General features: G+C 38.4%; 1 protein-coding gene across 1 annotated transcript in view; it reads right to left on the bottom strand.

The window, feature by feature from the left end:
* SPON1 (spondin 1) overlaps nucleotides 1–24,666 on the bottom strand; it is a 168,184-nt gene that overhangs the window by 108,913 nt on the left and 34,605 nt on the right. Inside the window, exons 4-6 of the mRNA XM_030949154.1 lie at nucleotides 8,071–8,144; nucleotides 7,281–7,403; nucleotides 2,396–2,544 (exon numbers count right to left, since the gene is read on the bottom strand). Coding sequence (XP_030805014.1) covers nucleotides 2,396–2,544; nucleotides 7,281–7,403; nucleotides 8,071–8,144 — 346 coding nt within the window. The remainder of the gene's footprint in view (nucleotides 1–2,395; nucleotides 2,545–7,280; nucleotides 7,404–8,070; nucleotides 8,145–24,666) is intronic.

The raw sequence follows: 24,666 nt of genomic DNA, 5'->3' as shown, positions 1-24,666 counted from the left end.
CTAATCTTTTCATGTTTGTGGAAGTTTCTGTTTTTCTGATTCCCACAAAATATGTCTGTGTGCTCACCTAAGAAACTGCCTACAAAACTCAGCAGACACACAGCAAATTCCCAAATCCAAGTGTGGCCCTGGAGCAAGTGCACCAAATGAGTGAGCTCTGAGTCCAGGCACCAGAATTAAACAAAAATTGCCTTTCCTGTGTTTTCAAAACCATCAAAACTGCTTGGAGAGTGATTTTAATGAAATGCATCCTCCCATCAACACAAGGCTGGTAGGACAGCAGAGAGTGGAAAGAAAGGTAAAATAAGAAATGGAAAAGGAGCAAAGAGATCCTGAGGTAGATTGCAACATGTGGGGAAGGAAACAACATTAACAAATTTCAAGGCAGGTGGGGATATTGCAAGGGACAAAGTGCAGTTAAAAAGAGAAAAATACCAGCCTGACTTAAATGTCAGCAAATTAGCTCCTGGCATGGCTCTGCTGTTTTGGTCGCAGAATTTTACCTCAAAATCTCTCAAAAATTTAGTGCAGCTTAAGCACATGTTAAAAAGAAAAAAAAGAAAAATCTCAAACTCAACAAAAATGTCATGGCACTTGATGACATGCTGCACTGTTCTAGGTAAGATCCAGGCAGAATACCAGCTGATTACTTGGATAAACTGACCCAGAAGAACCAGGGCTGGCCCAATCAGACATCCCAAAATTGGAATTAACTGTGATGCTCACTAATTCCATGTTCAATCTCTGCAGCCCCTGAAGTTGTGGCCATTTCTCTATTTGATGCACTCTAAAAGTCACCATCTCCTCTGATTTAAACCCAGAGTATAAACACATCCCCTCATTGCAAATATGTGGCACATAATGACAAAGAAGCCACAAAGCAGAGGCATGATTTTCATTTTTTTCCCCATATTGCCTTCAAATTCTCTGCCATTCTCCCAGTCCTCAGCCTGACCTCTCCCAAGTGCACCTCTGCTTGCTCCTCACCCAACACCCTCCTCTGCCTCCTGCTGCTTCAGGAGAAGCCCCAGCCTTTGTACAGTCCCAAATCACATGTGCCAAACCCCTGTTTATAAGGTATTCACCAAGACTGCAACAGAAATAACCTTCCTCAATACAAAACTGCTGATTTTCTGCATTCCACGAGGGCCTACAAGAAAATATTTGATTTCCCAAGTAAGCAGCAAAAATGGTAGGTTCCATATGGTATGTATAACACTGTGCTACAATTTTAATCCATCTGGGTTTATATTATATTGCTGGGATAAAATCCAGCCACTTTTCTGCACAGGACCAAGGCCTATTTCTATTTCCAGGTATACCAAGGTTTACTATGCTTTAAAGAGGCAATGTATCCATGATCACATTTCATCCCACATTGAGATTGTTTTTTCCCCTTCATATTCCTTTTCTATCCCTTTTATATATTAAGTTATAATCTAGCTTTATTTTATTTTTCTTGGCTTTGGGAGTTTCTTGTCAAATCCACCAGATGTTCTTTTACCATGATTATATACACATAAGAATCACAAGAAAGCAAATTAAATTTAGCACACAAAGCCTTTTGCTATATAAGTTTTTTCAAAGCAGTCTTTGAGGTTGTTTTATGCTGTTTATATATAAATATAATTGAAATTTTTTTGTGTCTCTCAGTGTAACCCTGTATACAACCTACCCTGGAGGTCTCAAAATACTGTGTGTTTAACATGCAGCAGTTACCAAAAGGGAGAATGATTAATCTACAATATCATCCTGAACTCTGCTTTGATTTTTGCTGACTTCATCCTCAGAAGTGCCAAATATAGGAAAGATCCACACAAATGTAGAGAAAGTGAAGAAAAGTACAGAGGGTTTCATGCAGGTGTTCAGCATTAAGGAAGAGATTATTTTCTTTGTAAAAGGGATTATTAAGGAAAGAACACTTATGCCACATAAATAACGATGAGCAGGGAAACGATGAGCACAGCACTTTAGATATTTGTATACCACAAAATCAGGCAATTCATCAAGAAGCAAAATGTAGCACTCTGCAAAGTGAATCTAAATGATACATAATCATTCACTATTTTAAGGCAGGGGTATTGCTTGCTGTCTTCAAAGTTTTCTTTTGGAACAGTGTCTTCACAATTAAGCCTGAAAAGGTGATTTTCACTTTGCCACCTCTGATTTCTGCTCTACATGGCACACAGATTTTCAAAGTTCAGAATGCTCCCACTTACTTGTCCTTTCCTGGACAAAAACCCTTGCCAGGGTAAGAATGAATCAAGAAAGACACACAGAACTCCTTCTCCACCAAACTGAGAACTATTCAGCAAAATTACATTCCCAATGACAAATTGTTCACAGGCCAAGAGAGGATACTTTTTTTTTAAATTAAGCACCAAAATGCACGTACCTGCTGTCGAATTTCTTCTTCCATCTTCACTGGGGAGCCCAGCTCTGCCACTTGCTTGACCCCTTCGCTGGCATATCCCCCATACTCCCACAGGATGTAGTTCTTGGAGTGGGAGCTGCCAATGATGGCAGACCAGTGGTTGGTGCGTCCTTTTCGGGGGGAAAAACAAAATAAAATAAATCAAACCACCCTCGAGACAGCCTCAAACAATAATTCCTGACTTCTAATAAAGCTTGAAAGTCCCCACTCGTGAGGCTTTTGCACGCTGCCACTTCTCCCTACACCAATACACATCTTCAGAGCAGTGAGAACAAGGCAGTGACTGACAGAAATCGAGCTTAAAGCAGCCCCTCAAACAGGCTCAGAATAGTTTTTTCTCACCAAAGATCTCACTTCAGAAAGTTTAAACAACCTTTAATTTTAAGTTTCCATGTCAAATATTTTTGAGAACGAAACCTGCAAGGGAAGACTTCAGTGGTCACCCTCAGTTTTAAAAGCAAGTTTGCTTTCTTTACTGAAGGCAATGAAGAAGTAAATTTTTCTGTATTCACTTCTATATTCACTGAGTTTTCTTGCTCAGATTTCTCATAATGTAAGAGCTGTAGAGCTAAGCAAAAGGATTCTCATTCTTGTTTTCTGTCTTGTTGAACAAAAAAATAAAAAAGAAAAAAAAAAGGTATAAAGAAAAGTATGTTAGGGAAGTATGATGGAATTGAAAAGAGAATTGAGCAGAAATAAGGAGTCACAGTCCCACAGTCCTGGAAATGCAAAATGAATTCACTTAAGTGTCAAGTAACCTTCTGCAGATATATGGGCTTAAAGGAACAGGGTGAGAAAATGAACTGCTAACATAAGCAGACAGTCTGGTAACAAGGCAAGGACTGTAGGAGATGAGGGAGTCAGAATGATGGAGCGAGACAATATTTATCGTTTCTCTTCACAATGCAAAAGGTAGAGAGCAGCAGTAAGAACAGCTGCAAACTGAATAAATGAATGAAAAATGAATAATGAAGTAAAGAAAAGGAATGCAAATTTAAGATGTGAGAGGTGGAACAATGAAATTGAAAAGGACAGTGCAGAGAATTGCATGAAGTCAGATGCAGGAACCTAATCATGGGAGAGTAGAAAATAGATTAGAAGTAAAAAATGAACACCAACAGGAGGGGAAAGAAGATAGAAAAACGTAGGAAGCAGAATAGATAGATGAGGGAGATGGTCTAGCAGAGCAAACACAGCCTTCATAGCTTCCCTAGTCCTAAACTTGGACCAAAATACACTTCCAGAGCTCTGAATGTAGCAGTCCTGATGTTTTCAGAATCAATTAAAATACATCAGTAATATGTGTGGAAAAAACCAAAACTAAACCTTCCCTCCCCCACAGCTGAAGAGACTGCAATGTCAGGAGCTGGTTTCTTGATGTAAGATCTAAAAGTTGTTCCTGAAATGTACAGTGGCACCTCCAAAGCCCAGGGAGATGCTGTCCCTCAGCCCCAAGTGATGGGAACTCCATCCTCCCCTCCTGGGTCTGGCTGTCCCACACGGCACCCCGAAACACAGCTGATGCCTCAGGGTTTAGCTTTCTATATTTTTCACATTCTGTAATGCTTTGGTGTGTAATTCTAAGGCTTCATATTCAGGGATGGCGAGCTCTGTGCACGGAGCAGGGAGACAAAACAATTCCTGCTCCAGCTGGGCACCAAGGACAAATGATCCAAATCTCAGCCCCAGAGCACAAACCCCGTGGGCTGGAGAGAGAAAAACAAGCAGGGTGGGACTGCAGGGGCTGGAGCTGAGGTTGGACAACTAGCTCCAATATGGAAATGGACTAAAACTTATAAAAATGTGAGATCTCGTGACCCAGCCCTCTTTTGCTTCCATCTTGGAGCCATCCAGGCAGAGCCATGGCTGTGGCTCCAGTACTGCCAGGGTGAGGCCTTAGAAGGCGCCGCAATAAATATCCACTTTATTCCCCTTAACTCCATCTAGCCTCTGTCCCAGCTCCTTCAGGCATCACAGCCAGTGGCATTGATAGTAAAAGATTTTAAAATCACAGAAAATTCGTGGAGTTAGAAAGAAATTTAGGCTTAGTAGGCCCTGGGAAAATGTTAAACGTAGGCCCTGGGAAATGTTAGGCCTTGTATTTGCTAGATCATGTGAAACTGCACCTGTGCAGTCAGCATATGATAAATGATATAATTGTTAGATGGGATTAGATATAATAATTGTTAGATGTGATTAGATTGTTTAAAGGATTATGAGAAACTATGTTTGAGGTTTGGTGGGATCACGAGGAATCCATGCTTGGATGAAGTCAATGTATACAATAGAACAATGTAAGTTTAATAATTAATAAGTAAGTTATATAAAGATAGAATATAAAACACGTCCAGCCCGAAACCATGGAGGGTCAGATTTGGGTTTGTGCACCCCTGACACCCAGAGCTCTTGAAAAAGCACCTGCACATAATCATTCAGTGATTACGTGTCCCTGAATGCTGACAACACCAAAGCTTTTTGAAAGAAAACAGTCCCTACAGAACAAAAATGTGTCACCACCAGGAGGAACCTGAGCGCCTGGAAATCTTCAGTCAGAAGGAGAAGGGATTGCTCCCTGTGCTCCAGAGCTTCTCTCCCTGCCCATCCTGGCCAGGACAGGAACATCTGCTGCCTGTGCGACCATGGCACAGCCTGTTCCACCCAACTGCCCTTCCCAAAGACACTGGCTCTGCAGAGAAAGCTCCTGCCCAGTGAGCTGCTCAAAGTCCTGCCAAACCCACCCAAAACTGTTCACCAAACTCTGCTGCATCTGCAAAGGTTTCACTCCTCACCTCGAACCATCCATTCCTTGCGAGAACAAAGAGAAAACTTGGCATTTCCTAAGCTTTTTCCTCTCACCACCAAAAAACTCCTCTGCGTGACACAATCGCCAGAGCTGTTTTCACTCTCCAGTTCTTAACAAGCAGACCACTGACAGCTTTCCAGTGCTGTTATTTCACTTCATTCTTGTAGTTTTGAGTAGCTTCTCTATTTCCCAATACACTCACATGTGCATTTTTTTTGCAGGAAAATCAAGGTGCCATCACAACACGAGAATTTATCCTATGACACATCTCATAGATGTGCTCATGCCATATCATGATGATGATGAGGATATGGATTTCTGTTGTCAAAAATGGGTGATACCCAGAGAAAATAAATGCTTTGCACAAAGTGCATGCTCTTTAGGGTTTTTTAAAGCAAATTGGAAGACAAAGAAAAGATGTGAAATACAAGGTTTATTATCTGCTTTCTCTTCCAACCTTACTGATGGTACAAGAATAGAGCAAAATTTTTTATGTGGTGACTTGCAAATAATTAGTGATTCACCACAGTCCACAATGAATACCATTTTATTTTCTTGTAATTACTGCACAAGCTCAACATTTTTAAGAATAATGCCAATGACTAGCTTTCCTTTTTGAACATCACTATATTTGGATGAGATCTTTACCTCAACTTTCAGAAATTTTAATGAAAAATCTTATTAGCTGTTATTGCTGTGATTAATCATGTAAGTACCAAATGGGTTTTTTTTTACTTTTCCAGTTTAAGTAAAATATTGATTTAATTCACCATTTTGTAACTGGGGACAGATAGCAGGCAAACTATTGTGAGTTGCTTATTTTCCATCATGCAGCCATACCTTTCTTGAGTTCACCAACTTGGAAGGAAAAGGGAAAGGGAAAGGGAAAGAAAGAGAAAGAGAGAAAGAGAAAAAAAGGCCACAGTAACTTCCTAGCTTTCAGTCCTTTCCTCATGGCCTATTTCTAACCACCGGCTGACTCCATGCAAATAGTGCACATAAAGTTCACACTCAGCAGATATTTAAATCCTCCAGTAGCCTGAAAGGGCATTCCTGCAATTATTGGCTTTGCTTGTTTTATCTCCTCCATATTATGCTGACCAATAGGATTTGAACAATGCTGTGCTTCAAACCCAACACAAGCAACATTGCTCAGGCTGTTAAAATTTGAGCTGATACAAACCATATTTGAGTTATATGAGGATATTCTGACACTGTGACAACAATAATATTCTTTTTTCAATCAACATAAAAAAGCCTCTATAATAAAGATCGGCCACAGAAAACATAACAGAGTTTAAAGACCTGTAAATATGACTCATATTCTTAATTACTTTCCTGGCCTTTTTTCCCACAGACTGTGGAGTCAGTAATGAAAGACCAAATGCATAATAAACAATTTTGTAACTTCAGCTTTTTACAGATACTTGGGTAACTGCGGAAAGCAAACCTGCAACAGAAATACTGATTCTGTAGTTCAGACACTTAAAAACCCAGAGAGGCCAAGTTCAGAAGGTGTTTTTTATCCAGGTATTCAACCATCAAAGAGAAAGAAGACAGAGTATTCTTAGATCTATATATACAATTAATATCCTTGGGCAGCAAGATTCAAAACTCACCAAATTTAACTGAAATAATTCAAAATACTTTGAAGCAAAACAAACTAGGTAGATTGGCATGGCTGAAAAATCAAAATATCAGTGTGTTGCCTGTCCTTTGTGGACTTTTTCTTAAAATCTACATTATAAGCCATTCTAAGCTTTCAATCAGAAAAAAAGAAAGGAACCTTTCTCCCCACAAAGACATCTTGCAAATACAACCTCACACACATCTTAGCTCAAAATGTCAGGCAAATCAATAGAATGTGCAGGTAACGTACAGTGTAGAAAGACCCATTGATTTTCAATGCTGAGTGCCAGCAGGATTCCATGCATGTCATCATTTACTCTGCTGAGCTGTAAATAAAGTGATGCTGTGTCACACAGCCTGCTCCAACCCTCCTCAGGGCCCCCCGTGTGGTACAAGCAGAAGAGGGATACTCACGTGGAAAATCTTTGGGATGTGTTTTTTCTGACCAGTTTCCATAAAAAGTCAGCCTGTACTTGGCAGTACCGCAGGCACAACAGTCTAAAATGGGTTTGTCAGTCACACCTTCCGAGGCTGAGTCTGCAAAAGCACCAAAGCACCCATTGAAAATGGCTACAACTCCAAACCAGTGGGGACATAATAATAATAATTAATAAATGCCATAATAAATACTCCAGGAAATAAATCTGAGCTAAACATGGGTTTGGTTTTTTTAAATTTAGTTTGCTGTTAGACTAAAGGACAAGCCTGAAGTATCTGTACCATATTTATAAGTGGATGGAATGGTTTAAATCCACAATTTTCAATTAGAAGGCAATAATATTTCAGTTATCTTCTGATTCAAAAGGGCTTTGTTTCTGGTTTCTATCTGGTAAGGACAAACCTCAGCAGATCTCGAAACACAATAGGCTTGAAATTTCTGAACAGACAACGTAAATGAATCCTCCAGTGGGATGCAATGACCAAGTGGAATGTTTAGGTTTTGGAAAGGATGAAATATCCCAGGATTCAATAACAGGGTATCACACAAAGAGCAGGTAAAAAATTGCAAGTAGCACTTCAGGGGGAGGTAAGGAAGATTTTCTGAGCTAGAGTATATGTGATAAGGATGAACATAACTGAAGAGCCCAAACCTCAACCTGGATGAAACTGTCCAAGACCTCCAAATTTTAGTTTGAGACAATGTGTTAAGAGAAAAATGCAAAACACCATGAGGAGGTCAAAGAGACATTTTACTTTACCTTACCTTGTTCACAGATTTTTTTGGTGAGAGAGCCCTCATCTTGAAAATAAATTATGCGCTTCTGCACAATACTGGCTCTACAAAGGGAAGGAAAAAAAGTTTGAAATATGTTTATTTCACAAAGAAGAAAGAAAATTAGTCATAAACGACTGCTAAGACATGGTTATACTTCCCTGTGCTGACAATACAACATGGGATTACAGATAAAATATTTTTATTTCAACTTGCATTTTTATTTCATCACATTTTACAGAAACCTGAAATATATTTACCTCTAAAGAAGTGGTCATAGGCTTACAGTGAGGACCTGTGCTCTTGAAATGCCTGACAGACAACTGAGCATTCAATATTTCAATCAAATCTTATATTAAAATACTGAAGTTGTATTCAATCTCAGTCAAAAAATAGCACAGCTATAGTGAGCAGCTGCTCATAGGAAATTACATGGCATTCTAAAGAGATAAGTACTTCTGATATATGACAGCAACTCAGTGCAAATATCACGTAAAACAGAAGTTGGGGAAAAAAGCTGGCATAAGGTAAAGTCTTTGAAAGCAATTCACATGTTCCAAAAAACAAGCTGCTTTAAAATTAATTAAATCTGGAATATTTTATTGAGGCTTATATTTCAAACCAAACATAAATTACTAAGCCTCGGTGCCTCAGTTCCTCAGCTGAGGGGGCTGGATATATTTAATGCCAAATAAACTTTAACTACCTTCTTGGATCATCTTTAACTATATCAATTTAATTCACATGTAAGCTTTATATTCTTTCCATAAGAAAGACAGATTTTGGGTAAATTCAAAGCCAATCTATGGCCAGAGAGGCTCCTGAGGACAGCACACTTTGGGAGCTGGCATTCTTCCTTGTTTACCAGCACAAGTACACATTCTTCCAGCAACATTTTGTACCATCACTTGTACTTAACGCTCTAAACAGCAAGGGCCAATTTCTTGTCTTCCTTCAGGATTAGTCAAATAATTATCTTAATCTTTGTAGAACTACTCCTCACTCATGACAGGAGAAAAAGTGAGAAGAAAAGTGAGACTGTATGTGCTTAGATGCGTTGCTGCAGTCACGTAACCCTCCTTTGACAATGTCCCACCCATAAAATTATCAAAAATAAAAGGCAGTTTTGCTGTGCTTTCTTTGCCAAGATGCAAGGCCAGCATAGGAGAGGAAGGAATCCTTCTTTTCACCTTACAAAGCGCCCAGGAGAAAAACTGGGTTTTGCAAATCTCTTAAAGCTGCATCAATCTGGAAAGGGTGCAAAAACCTCTTAATCCTTTCTGAAGGAACCTTTTTCAGGATTTCTAAGAAGAAATAAATGGGGGGGAAAATGAAACAAATACAACCACCAGAGCTACTACTAGGAAGAATAAGAGCCCAGTGGGCACCCTGTGACAGTGGCATGCTCCTTAACTCGCCCAGCCTTCAAACTGAAATCCAAAGCCAAATTTAAAGACTTTTTGGATGCTACACTGCAAGGAGACACAAAGTGGGGGCACATGAAATGCCGTGCAGATACAAGGAAAACCTCTCACACCATCAGGATAATCACAGAGATTTAACCCTGGAATGGGCTGCCTAGAGTTTGTGCAACATCCATCTCTGGAATACTCAAAACTTGATGAGATCCATGCCTTGGCAACCTACTGAGGGAACAAGCAAACTGATGTTCAGTACCTACTTCAAGCAGGAGAATGGACTAAATGACTTCCAGAAGTCCCTTCCAATCTAAGTTATTCCATTATCTTAATCCACACAAATACAAAATCAGCTGTTTGATAAAGATCTCAATTCTGCAGGTAACAAAGGTATTGTGGGTATTTGAGAAGCAGTTATTTTAGAAGAAAGAAAAGAAAAGAGAGAAAGATTGTTTGAAGCCTGAAGTGTACCTGTATTATTCTTTTTGCTGCAGTTAGCTTGTCACTGTAAAATGTCAAGGGAACAGTTCCTTTTCTAATAACAAAAGCTTCACAGCTTTCTAAACTGTTGTCTGTTCAGCTGTATTTGAAACTATATGGTGAGCCAATAATTTAAATGGGAGGCTTTGGACTGATTCCAAATGCACCAGGATGGGCACATCATATGGCTGCATAAATATCAAAAGCAGGCACAGAACTCTACAAATACTCAATCATAAATCATTTTAAAATATTAACTGTTTTAATAATCAGCTTCTAGACTGAACATAGACCAAAACATCTGCTCAGTGTATTTGCTAGCTTTTATAACTACTTTTTTCCCCCTTTTTTTAACATAATTTTTATTATTCCATAAAAGTTCTGATCTTTGGACTAAGGATTCTTTCCTTTGGCTTTGAGGCTTACAAAAAACAGCTAAAAATGGAATGGTGAACTTCTAGAGAGAGGCAAAAAAGCTTTTAAGAATTTACACAAGGTATTAATCTGTTTAATTTACGTAAATCCTTCCCATCACTTCAAATGTCTGGTGCTGTCTGAACTTCATGGGAAAGAAGCAATCCAATTGCTTTCCCTCTCATATTAATATATATAGGTGGATCTTCAACTTCTTGCTTTTCTTGTTGGCTTTTTTCTCTCTGACTATCAGAAAACAATGGATAAAGGCAAAAGGAAATAAATTTGTCTCAAAAAACCCTGTTTGTTTCCCATTTTCTTCAAGACAAGGCTTCTGGATTTGCCCTAAAGCTATTCCATCTCTAAGCTAAGGAGCAGAACTGTCAGGTACAGGCATTTCTACACCTGACAGCACCTGCTTTACTGAAGAAAACCAACCAAATGAACTGTCCAAAAAAGTGTCATTATTTCTGTGTTTCAGTTCTCACATGAAAAGGAAAGAATATCTGGTTACTTCTGCAATGTTTGCTTTGGCAATTCCACTTTGGAATGTCCCTGTCCTGGCTCGGTTTGGTCAGACCACATGGGAGGGCAAAAGTGGGAAAAAACTGCCTTGAAAGGTTTCCATGGGATAAGAAATTCCCTCTGCAGCCCAGTTCCACAACAACTGTACCATCCTGCTGGGGAAAGCTCTGCCAAAGACACAGAAATTGCATTTGGGATATTAAGAAAGAGGAAATGTCATAGACCATAAAAATTCAGGCCAGCCTTGGGAATGCTCCAGTTCATACCACAAACACAGTCAGTTTGGGTTCTTCCTTTCCTTCTTCCCTTCCCTTCCTTCCCTTTCCTTTTTTCCATAGAAACAGCTTTAAATTGTTTTCCTCACTCCCTTTTTCAAATCCTAGCATGAAAAGAAATACTCTTATTTTAAATTACCTCTGTGGGTGTAGTGATGTGACAAAAGAAGTAAGGAAGAGGATTTGTAAGAATTGTTCCTATGACATTTTTTAAGCTTACATCAAAACCATTAAGTACAATATTAGAGTTACATTTCAATAAAAAGGTTTTGTCAGAGCTGGTGAGGAAACTCCAAGTTTTACTTGGATGTTGAGAAATAATAATTTACTGAGCTGCAGATAAGACAATTTTCCTGCTCTGTATTACCTATGAGTTAACCTTGTCCTACTCTTCTAGCTATCAAAATTATTTTCTTTACTTATTCCACGCCTCACTGATTTAATTACAGTATGATAAGTTGTTTCCCACCCAGAAAGCTACTAAGAACAATTAACAGGATGTTAAGTTTGTTTTCCTTTTTGGGTTTGTTGGTTATGTTTGGAGAGAAAGAATTTCTAAATATACCATTTACTTGAACACTAGAAAGCGATGTGAAAACCATGAATTTACATCTGCTGTAACTTTGTTGATGCTGTTGGGTTTTGTCATTCTAATGCATTATTTAGGATGTTCTCATTTTCTTTCCTTCTATGTCTTAAAAAAAAAAAAAAAGCCAGCCCTGTGTTTCTGACAAGCACTTACAAGGTCAGGGAAAGCACAAACTCCCAGAACTTTGCCAACAATATTTGCTTCTTTTTATAGTATTTAAGAGACTTTTAAATAAAAGAAATTCAAATTCCTCTGAAAGCCTGTACAACCCTTTAGTCAATAGATGTCCAGCAATTTTTACACTGACAGTATATTTGACAACCACATTCTTCAAAGCAATTTTCACTTAGCAAAGTGTGCTGGTTTAGCCAAGACAGGCTCCATCTACACGAGAATCTGTCAGCTGCCATCACTGACAAGGGCCAACATTCCAAAAATTTGCAGCAAAATGTTTCTTATTTAAGGCATAACATAGAAGCTAAAACAAATGATGCAATTTCTGTTGTCATTTTGTGGGGTTTTTTCATTCATTTGTTTTTAAATGTGTTGTTAACACGGTTTAAACAAACCAAGCAGACTTGGTGTTTGATGTTGGATTAAACACAGTAAAATTAACATGAAGTTCACCAATGCTGCCATGATTCCACATTTACATCCTTGCACAGGATAAGGATCTTTTCTCCACTAGATCTCCATGCAAAACAATCAAACATGATCACTTCTCAAACCTTCACTACATAAATACACACCAGAGTATCCTCCTTCAGTTTTACTCTTTTAACATTTCACGTGTACTGTCGGAAAATATAACTCAGAGAAGCATCACAGCAAGAGGAAAGGACTCTAAAGCTTTTCTTACAAATTTCTTCTTGCTCCCAAATCCTTTTGGTGTCTTCATGTCCCACTCAGGGCTGCCACCACACACCCACACAGGAGCTGGCTGACTTCAGGACTAATTTGGCCATCATATTCAATATGTGAATATAACACAGCAAAAAGCTCTGGGGGAAACCACAGCTGTACATGCTGCTGTCTTGTATTTTCCCTCAGAAAATCTCTCTGTTCTTTGCTTGAATGGCCACAGGACATAAATATTAAATGAAAATCTTCGGGATAAGAAGTGGTACTGACACAGTAATTTCTGACAGGAACACTACACCTGTTACTTGCAAAAAAATAAAAACAAAACCCAAAAGAAACGAAAACAAAAAAGTAACATCACTTAAAGCCCATTGCTGTTCATGGGCTATATCTTCACCAGGGATTTTGACAGTCCCCACTTTTTGCAGCAATCTCTGTGAATTTCAGAGCTAAGCATTACAGGATGTAATTAGAGCAGACTGGATAGGACTGAGTCTTTGGAGGATGGATTTATCTTGTTATTCTAAGTATTGCTTCTGTAGAGTAGATAGAAACAATCTACCAAAGGTTGGACTACAAGGTTTTTGTCAAACTAGTAAGCCCAAAGTCCTATTACCTGAAAACTCAGCTAACCAATGCAAAGCACCTGTGCGTGCTAACTAACAAATCCTAAAAACAAAATGAAAAATAAAGCAAAATAAAACCACTTACCGCTGCAATTTATTTCTACGTAAGGTCTCTGCAACCTTTATAACCCTCACCCACTTGCACAGGGAACTGAAATACTTCATTTCTTTGGGTGTTCAAACCATGCCCCTTTTGCCAGCCTGTTTTACCTGATATGGCAGGATGGGGAAGAAATCCAACCACACAGGCAAGGCCACACCTCAAACCTTCACATCTGTTCCTTCACCTGTCCCCAGGCTCCCTACCTGACTTGAGGTCACTAATAATAATAACAACAATAATAACAATAATAATAATAATAATAATAATAATAATAATAACAACAATAATAACAATAATACCATGACTGCACAGCCCACGAGACCAGCTGAGACAGAGCAAAAGCATCTTTTCCCTTTTACACCACTGCTTTTAATCTCTGTAATCCGCTCACATTCTCCTCCCCACTTGAATCACCTTCTCCTGCTCCAGGTTGGGGCAGTAAAAAAAGAACCATCACTTTTGTTATATATTTTAAAAAACCCCAAAAGCAAAATTTAAGCATGACCATGAGCGACCAGTTAATGAAGCCAGAAAAAAAAGATCCAAAACTTTAGAAAAAACATTCTAAATTTTTAATATTTATAAAGCATGAAGTAAAAGAATTCGAAGATAAAAAATAACTGCTGTCATTCTCCTACTATTTTTTTGAAGCTGTCAACTAGCAATATATTGAAATTATGTTTAAATGAGTAAATTAATTGCTTGCACAGAAAAAAAATTATTTGTCAAAAGCAATATCCTAACAAAGCCCATAGATTCATCAAATACTGATTAATGGATAGTCAGCAGCAGGAATCTAGACTGGAATAAAGTATTTGATGTTTTCAAATCTGAAAAAAAATCTTCACTTCATTTGAATTGACAGGAGCCTAAAGGTGAACTCCACAATTAATGGAACAAATTAACACCCACTGAAACAAAGATAACTTAATTTAATATTGAAATGCTTAATACTGCTTCTTAAAAGAGACCTTACTGTTATGAATGCGCTTCCCTGAGGAAGTTTTTGATGCAATGTCTTTAGCACTCGAGGTTGAGTGGAGCTGGAGCCATCAGAAGAGACTTGTCAGCTCTTTAGTGCAGCCCAGACACAGATGTCAAGAATTAATGCCTGAAACAACTGAATCTCCTCCACCTGAGCTGTTCTGAGAGCTCTCTCTGACAGCTGGGGCTGCTCAGCCTACTGAACATTCAGCCACAGCATGCCAGCAGGTGCTGGGTGTTCATGCTGAAAGACAGGGGTGCAGGGAAATGAAAGAAAATAAAGGACCAATAACAGAGTTGTTACTGGTAACTCTTCCACTTCCCTCATTCTGAAGGGGCACTACGCTGGGAAGAAGGCAAATTCAAATATATATCATATACTGGGAAGAAGGCAAATTTAAATTGTATTCAGGAAATAGCTGAAAGACCACCCTGCTTATGAAACACAATTATGAAAGACAGATCAAATGAATCCATTAAATTCTTCCACATTATGAGGGTGTTCAGCAAGCTTCTCCATTGTTTGACACCTGCTCCTGGCTAAGAACAGTGTGAGAGCACTGCCTCCAGCTCACACAAATGTTCTCCTTGCCAAAATTCCCTGCAGCAGGGATTTGCAGCAAACATTGCTGCCAAAATAAGGCCCACAGGTTTTTGGAGAATGCAATGGCAGGGAACTTGCACATCAGGGTCTTGGCTCTTCCCACTTCAGCCCTAAAAAATGCCAAAAGCATACAACCTTCTCATGTCTCATTAGCTGCCAACACCAGTGGCACTGGCTGCGCTTTGGCTACAGCAGAGCAAAGAAAATGATGGAGAAAGAGGAATTGCTAAACACATGAAAATCAAAAAAATACTCTCAGGGATAAGGAAACAGCAGTGTTGGATGGTGCAGAAACAGATAGGAAATGGATCAAAAACTGTCCAAGACATGCATAGGAAGGGTGAGAACCAAGCCCACAATCCCCTTTCTGCAGCAGTGCATTGTCAGACTGTGGGTGTGATTATACTGAAATTATAAACATCAACCCCCCAAATCACTCCAGGGTAATGAAACTCCTTGGAAGACTGTGGTTCCTTTTCATGGTGATTTTATGCATTTTCTGCACAACAACATGCAGCAGCAGGGGGAGGAAACAAACCCTACAGGCTCAAGAAGCTTTTTGCCTCAGTGGGGTTCCTGAAGTTGATCCGGATAAAGGTCAGCATTTCACAGAGGAAGTGATTACAACTGTGCTTAGAGGAGCAGGGATTAAGCAAAAGATCCAGGCTCTGTATCTCCCACAATCACAGGGACAGGCAGAGCACATGAATAAGACTATTAAAGGAGCATTGTGAACAGTAGCAAGCAGTAATGACAGGGATTAGAATGATAAATCACCCTTTATATTGAGAAGCAGGCATAGACAAGGTACTGGAATTCATCCCTACCACATTTTATGGAACAAAAGTGCAGTTAATGAGATTCTTAACTTCATTAGAAACTCCAGGAGGGAGATGTTTTAATGTGGATAATTGAGATACACCAAGTGTGATTAGAGACACAGGAGGAAAGAGAGATTTCATTGTTCAGAATTTGTGGAGAAAAGCCAGGCACCTGTATGGGAAACAGGTGAATCCATCATGAGTTTGAGACTGACAACCAAATAGTGCCATCAAAACATTTCCAAATGTTGGTCTAGGCTTTGAAACTGAAGCAACAAGGAAAACAAATCTCCTGATCTTCTAGACAAAAATATAAGGTGATTTTGTTTATTATAGTAGGGAGTTATTTGTTGCCACGAAACATTCAAACTGAAAATGAAACAGGAAAAAAAATTGCACGCTTTGAAAACTAAAAACATAGAATTTACAGATATACTGATGTGGAGGATGTTTAGAAAACCCAGACGTGTCCCACAGTCTTGTGCTTCTGTTAGGGGACACTCTGGTGACACCTGACTGACCTTCTCCTGAAATCAATTACCAACTTTACTTTCATCTAATCAGAAGGGAATTGCAGCCTGAATTTCTTATGAAGCGTGAATGGCCAGTGGAAAACCAGAAAATTATAAGGACAGCGCTTAGAACTTTATTCTCTCTGAGCCAAGGCACTTACTGAAAAAGACAATGCAGACAGCACATATCCATGTACCTGTCAAATTTGCCTCCTCTTCAGTTTAGCTTCATTTTACTTACTTGCCTGGACATATTTAGCATTTTCTGAGTAAAACTGTGTGGCAGAAATACAGATTACTATTATAAAAGCAGGAAGAATGATAACTACTTGTGTTTCTTTGCCATATTGAAGACAACTTTTTGGCCACAATTAATTCAGACAAATTAGATAAATGCCTTTTGTTAATATTTTGCTGTCTAAATTAACCCTGATGAGCAAGACAGTGTCTTTATGAGCAGTGATGAGATGGTGGTGCCTCAATGCCTTTGCATGTGGAACATATTTTTAATATGAGCTTCTTGTATCATCATACATCTACTTCAGCCACCACTGCCGGGCAGTTGCATTATAAGAGAGCACAAATTTGTTTCTCTGTATATAAAACTAGTATATATTCTATTATCAGAGAAATCTATGGCAAGCAACAGTCTGACAGGTAATCTGTAAAAGTGAAATGAGTTGGTTCATATTAGGGTTATCCTGGGGCTCCACACACAGCAGTGAGGGAGCATCAAGCTCATTATCCTTCTAACGAGCAGAGCTCAGTCCCTCCCTAGACACAGGCCCGGAACCCAGACCTTTCTGCAGCAAATGAAACCCAGAAACCGTTAAAAAAAAAGAAAAATCAAATGTGCTTTCTGGTGCATTGCAAGGCTTCAAAACTAGATTCTGCTGGAGCGGTGAACTGATGGAGCAACAAATCCATTTCTTGGGGAAAGCAGGGAAAAAGCGCCCAGGCTGCTGCTGTTCAGAGAGCAAAGATACTTAATGCATGTCTAATGATGTAGGAAAGATAGAAAAAGTGGGCACCTAATTACTGAAAGGAATGGTCCACCCAATTATTGGTTGAATTTAGTGTTTCAATCCTTTCACAACAGCCCTAAAAACTGTCAACGCAGGTAACGAGAAAGACAAAACCAATCAATTCCACAGCTGGTTCATGCAAAGAAAAATTCCTTTTCTGGGTGGTTTTTCTGCCTTTCAGAATTTCTAAAGAGCTGCAATAATACAAATAGCTGCTCCTTTAAGGGAACAAATCAGAATTGATTTTGTGGTGCTTTACATGAAGCAAAGAATCAAGATAAATACAGTGTCCAGGTTCTGAGACCCTTCCTGAGCCCTTAGGGACTCTCCAGATAACAAATGTAAACGCACAGGAGACTTGAAAGAATGTTCACCCCAAGGAAGGATGGCCAGAATCCAGCACAAATTGATGCATTTGCCTTTCATAGTGTAACAGGGCTGTGCTAGAAGTTGCAACTGCACAATGTGCTCTGCAGAGCTGCTCTGGATTCCTGCAGGCACGCAGACACCTCACCAAATTCTTACTTCAGCCTGCTAGAAAAGTTTCTGCAATGGAAATTTCATCCCATACATGCAGTGTGGCCTTACATTTAACTGCAGGATTACCTACACACCCTCACAGAACACAACCTTGAAATACTCATTGTATTGTGGGGAAGCAAGTGACCATTTCTGCCACATTTGTGACTAACTTCGATTTTGTAATGTCTAGGAACCACCAGTGTGCTGTAGGATTGAGATCATTCACTGCTCATCTAAATTCCTTTATCTGGGTCAAAAGACATTTTGAATAATGGAGGATCTTGCCAAAATGTTATAATAGCAGGTTTAGTTAAAGCCTCAATCACTAGGCACAGACTCGATAAAATCATTTGTTACCAAAACTAAAAATTACACTACTTATCTTTTTAATTACCTCCTTTCATCATTGCTGTACTCAATTTGCCCTTCACATTCACTGATGTGCAATGAGAACACCACCATACTACAGTAAGCAAAACATATTTGAGCCCACTGGAGTGCTGGTTTCAATAGAGAGACCAAAATCTCTTTATCTGTGACCTGCAGAAACAGTATATGACATTTTGATTCATGAATAAAATGCATATTTTAAAAACGTATCACATTACATTAAAATAAAGCCTTCAGTTCCTGAGACAAGACAAATCAATTCCTTAACATGAATTATCATGCATAACTTCAGGCAGTTACAGAAAAATGGATTTCAAGCATTCAGTAATAAAAAATGACAATGCTTCTGATGCCATCAATAGTGACACTCTGTATGTTTTGAAAGGAAATCAAATTATGACTATCATTATTATTTCTATTCCTTTTCTCTCTTTGTTTCCCCTCAGAAAATGACAATGGCCTTGAAGTCAAATTAAACATCTGTTTGCAAAATAAACCAGAGTGCTACTGACAGCTGCTGCCGAATGGCAAATGTCCTACAGCTGTCAGGCTCCTAAATTAACAATGATTTTCATTACAAACAGCAAACAACAAGCAAATTACACAGCTGATTTTTTTTTCTTCCATCCCACTATTTCAAATTTATGAAAATGCAGACTCTCCTAGAGACTCAGCTAGAAGGAGCTTACTGTTTTATTTCAGCTTACTGTTTTATTTCCCCATTTGCAGGTAGCAAAAAGTCAGAGAAAATAAGATTTCAGTGTAAGATACTTTACAGAACGTCCCTCCTGACATGTCTTAAATCCCTTTTTTGCGTTTTCCTCTAGGATATGTAAATAGAATTAATAATTACTTGAGGATCTACCTTGTTCTGATGCAAATTCTGTCAATAAGAAAAAGTATTGAAGAAGCATTTTCTTGATTTTTCCTATATCTATTTGGATTTGTAAATACACAGGTGCAGGGGAAGCTTGATCATAGTACACACTACAATCACCCAGTAAAGTCAGACAGAACAGGCTTGGGAAGTTCATTAAAGTCTCTTCTGTCATCACTTTTTATAGCTTCCTCATTTATCTTCAAGTTTGGGATCAGAAAGTAGGAACATTAGAAAGCACTGCACCTCATTTTCCACTTCACATGACTTTTTGAAGTGCACAATTTGAACACACCAGTGCCCTTAGAACAGTGCTGAGAACCTGGAAGGAGCAAGGAACTTCGGAGTGGATAACGGTTAGGAAATAAAAATGGAAGTTTTAAATGTCCTGCGTGGTTTTGTAAAATGCCAAATTAGGGTACAGGTGAATTCTGACTGGTTCTGTGTTTGTGTCCACATTTAACCTTATTAATTCTTTTTTTATTGAAGTATTTCCCCACAAAGTCTGGAGAAAACACGATGATGATGATCAGAGATGTAACAGATATCACTGCCTTGTGATAATGCATGTTGAACTTTTCCAACGCCTGAATTCCCACCCCAGTGCACATCCAGGCACAATCTTTTTCTTTCTCTTTGTTTTACAAAAAGACATTTGTGAAAAAACAAAAATTATATGGAACAATGGAAGTAACTGCACATGCCTTCAGTTTACCACAAATAGTGCCATAACACTGATTTTTTTTTAATATGAAATTATTGTAGGCATTTTCAAGGTAGAGTGTAAAACAGTTTTAAAATACTATCTTTCATAATAAAGCCATAACTATATTCCCTCTGCTGCTAGAGAAAGACCACCACCCTTTCCTTAGCCTGTTTTTCTCATTGTTTTTCTGTTGTTTTGCTCTCCTCAAGGAATAAACCCATCCCTGAGTGACAAAATCATTAAGCTGTTTTGCAACACTACACCTTCACAAACAAAACACCATATGAATGAACCTAACTAGATTTTATAGGATTACTTTAATTATTGCACCATAAAATATATTATCTAGAAGACCATAAAATTATAAGAAAATCCATTTTTAACACTTTCCAAATTCACACGTGACGTTAAAGGAACAATGTTAAACAGTGAGAAAATGAAAGCGAAATGGTTTTAAATGTAGATGTGTCAGTAGATCCATGGGGCTGCTACCATATATATCAAGATAAAATATGCCTTTTTACACCTAATAGTAGAGCTTATATTAATTAGAAGCCACCTAAAAATGCAGTTTTCTTCTATTTCCTCCTAACACAAACTCTCTGTAGGTGTTTCATCTATGAAATAAAATACAGGTTTCTAAGTTAGTTTCATTTAAAAGTTTAAATTTTGTCCTATTTGTTTAAAAAAAATAAAATTGCTGGATGAAGACAATATTTAATTCATTTTTAAGCATAGCAATACAGGCTTTTCTATCCTGCAGTAGTTTATAAAGAGTCACTAGGCTGCTCTTGAGAAAACAGAAAAAAATTGAAAAATGAGTTGAGCAGTGCATAATAACCCAGCATTGAAGGACAACAATGGACCCAAATTTATTCATTCCCAAGCCATGCCCATTTAAAGCTGGGCACATTTCTGTTACATCTCCGAAAAGTGAAGAATGGGGAAAAATGAAGGCACACCCAAAGGATCTCACATGGAAAACGGCAAATTTTCTGGACTGTTAGGATGCGCAGAGATATCTTAGTTTGCTATCTTAATTGTGTAGAAATACCTAAAATGTCTATATGAAACATTCTATTTAAGCTATGAAATATGAGGCTATACTGCTCCTCTCTCTATCAAAAATGAAGTTCAGAAGATGCTGTCATGTGGTGGTTAACTGGAAGATAAAGATTTTGATTTTTTAAAAAATAGTGGTGCAGAAATTATAAAAATTTCTCTGCATGCAGAAGACTCACTGATTCTACTAGGAAAAAGAATAAAGTTATTTATAACATGGAAACTTTTATCTTGTGTTGTTCCATAAACAGAGCCCTTTCTTAGGCAAGGAGGGCAGGTTGGTCTCTCTTTTTCCTTGGCTGTTGTTATTTACTCATAATGGCAAGCTGTCAGTAAATGCTTTACAGCTGTGTTCACTGTTAGCACTCCAATAAACAGGTAAAACTGTTGACATGAAGTGTCTGCACCGTCTGAGAGCATGAATGGAAAAGACAGAATAACAAATTTAATACCTGATTCGAACAAGCAGGGTTTCTAGTTCTGGTTTCTAGGTTTCAGTGCTGCTAGTTTTTATGTTTGGAAAATTTAGAGGCACAATTTTATAGTGAATTTCTCATGGCTTGTCAACTGTGTGCCTGCTGTGCTCATCTGCTTCAAAAAAGTATCCCAACAAATCAAGAAAAATCCTGTGTATTGGGGTAAGTAGGCTCCACCAAAAAAAAAAAAAACCAAAAGGAAATGTTTTAGTGATTAAAACATCAGAGAGGAGCAAAGAATCTACTTGGAGAACTATGGGGATTTTTGAAGGAATTTTGAATGAGTTAAGAGATGGGACCTCTGAGTTGTTTTTGATGGTGCAGTTTATTTTCTTATCTTTTGCATAGGCAGGAAGGGTGAGCTCAGCTCACACTTCTCACTGCATGGCTCAGAAGGTCACAAGACCCTCAGTTACAAGACATTTTAAGGATTTACTAACCAATAAAAGCAACAAGGATATTTATGGTTTTGACTCAATCCTTAAATATTTCATCTTATAGACTCACGCTGCAGTGTAAGCTTTCTTAACCAATCCTGTTATGACACACAAAGCTACAGTGCTGCATTTTAAACTCCTTGATTACCTCTGTAGCTACTTTAATTTCTATATCTTAAACTCTAAAACTCTAAACTTTCCTTTGCTTAGCTGAAGTAAAGGAAAAGTAAAGCTTGTCTCTGCTGTAAGCTATAAATCTACGTTCTTGCCTCTAGCATCTAAGTTTGGAAGCCTTTTCCAAGGTTTCAGATCAAATCCTGTGCTTAATTCTAAGCTTTGACTTACAGGCCCAAAGTTCTGAGAGTTCTTTGCATTTTTGGATTCCAACAGAGAATTTCATCACCTTAGTGAAGTAACCTGAATAAATTCAAACCATGCCAAACTTCTCTTTCCTGTGCCAGCTCATTGATACTGATGAGGGATTTAGGACAAGCACGAAAAGTTGCAAACAAATTTTTCAGCCAGAACTGCACATAATTCTTTGTTCTTTTTTTTTTTTTTTTTTAATTCAGCTCTGTGATCATCTTTAGCTGTTTTTACATGACTGGCAGCAGTTTCAGAAGCACTGCAGCTTCCACCCATGTAAAGCAGTCTGGCAACTGGAACTTCTTTCTCTGGGAGGCAAATTTATGCAATATTGGTTTTGTGGGAATCATAGTAACAACACTTTTAGTCAGAGAGATTAAAAGTATTTCAGAATTATTCTGAGCACCTCAGTTTGGCCTTCCTCATAAACACTCCTCTTAACACAGGGTTAAGGATTTGATCACATATTAATTTACACACCACAAAGCTGTTCTTGTGAATTTTGGGCCTTGTTATCCAGGTGCCTCGTGCTCTGTTTCTGGCCCAGGGATCTCATCCTGAGTTCTGAGTGCAGAGGAGAGATTTGGCTGCACACCAAGACAGTTTCAGGATGTAAGTGCAGTTATGAACTCCCGAGGTTTTATGACACTTGGTTCTTTTTTCAGTCTCTCCTACAACACATTTCAGCACAGTGTTTACTCAGAGTGACAGGCCCAGTGACCTGAATGAATAGAATGCCTGAAGCTACAAGAAATCAAAAGGTAAATGTTCAAAAACTGGAGCTCCTTCACCCTCAGAGCTTTGAAGCTAGAGAGGAAGAGGATGGTCAGAACCCACAAGGAGGTTGGAAACTGAATGTTATATCCAAGACCCAGACCCAGGGACTGGAACTGAATTTGTCCTCATGGATATGACAGCTTTGTTCCAGTAGCACAACTATCTAAAAGATTTTGCCTGATATACACTAGATATGCCATACTTTTTATTTAGAAGGCTGCAATTCTTTAAAATGCCTCTGCTCTCTCATTACATGCAAACAAGAGCCAGTGTAATTAAAATCATGATGATAATTACATATTCAGGAAAACAAGAAGCTCCACACTTTTCCTCAGGAACTATAAAACATTTCCCTAGAGATGGCTCAGAACACATTCCCAGAAACAAACAGCAGAGACACCACCATGAACCCAGTGCATTTCTGCAAGTGCTGATGGTAACAAACACTATTTACAGATAACAGATTTTCATTTGTTGGTTGTTTAAGCACGATATGTATAGCAGAAGTAAATAACTTGTCTGCAGGACCTTTTGCTGCATTTGCCATACAAATCACATGAGTCGTCTGAGAACCCAATTAGTTCAAGAGCCGGTTGCAAACTGTGGTTTCTTCTCTACACGGTAAATTGAATAGAACTTATCTGCATGTGGCCATCATTTACTGGATTTAACTATTAATCTCAGCCTCAGTAGCAAATGCTAAAGGAGGAGAAGATAATTACAATCTCACAGGACTTGACTCCATGAAATCTACACCAGCTGACAGACTTACTCAGTTTGGATATTAGCAAGATCCTCCCTACCATGAAATTTTAATATGTGACAAGCTAAGAACTTGACCAATTTTTCCTCACTCTTGTGTTCTAGCACAGAATTTGACTTATTATCACTACCTTGCTTTCTAAAACATCTTTCTCTCTAATGGCAATTCTATTTAGGACAGCAATGGAAAAAAAAATAGATCAACGTGTGTTGTTGAATATCATTACTGGATGAAATTTTAAATCTTGTCTCTTTATAAAGCATCATCACCTTATTATTAATTTACTTAAATAGCAAGTGCCCTAAGCAATACTGGTTATACAGCTAAGAGGGGGTCAGTCCTGGGGGGAAGAACAAGGAGCTTTATTGATAAAAAGCTCAGCAACACTCAAGGAATCTTCTGGACTGCCTAAAAGTCACTATTCCCAGCACTGAAAAGCCCCTTTGAAATACTTCTGCGGGGCACATCTCAGCAATTTTTAAGGCTTCTCCCAGACATGGATTCAAAACAAGCAAAGGAATCCAAATTGCCCATGAATATTTGACCAATCTGTCCAATTAAATACAGCAAACAAAGTCTTAAGTGACAGGACAGCATTTCTCTGGCACTCTTAATCCTGCAGACTAATGAGTGACTCTAAATCCACGTGAACATACATAGAGTTATCTTTATTTACTGCTTGGAAAGTATGATTCCACATGAGAGTGTATAATAATAGTAAAATATCAGTAAATGATCGCTAGGCCTAAAATGAAAGCATTCACCTCTAAATAAATCTGTTTTTTCTGATACAAGTCCATTTAGACAATCATGACTTTGCAGAACATTTTTGTTATCCATCTCAACAAAGAGCCTGTTTTTTACCCACCAGAGGAATGCAATTTTGATCTTAAAAATTAAGAACTTTTAGGGATTTTTTAATGTGAAACTAAAGGCTAACAAGTTCAATTAAGGTTGCTGACTCAATGGTTATT

Source organism: Camarhynchus parvulus, chromosome 5 (genome assembly GCF_901933205.1).
Source record: "Camarhynchus parvulus chromosome 5, STF_HiC, whole genome shotgun sequence".
Taxonomy (NCBI): domain Eukaryota; kingdom Metazoa; phylum Chordata; class Aves; order Passeriformes; family Thraupidae; genus Camarhynchus; species Camarhynchus parvulus.
The sequence above is the reverse complement of the archived record's forward strand: the minus strand, read 5'-3'. Positions and strand labels throughout refer to the sequence as shown.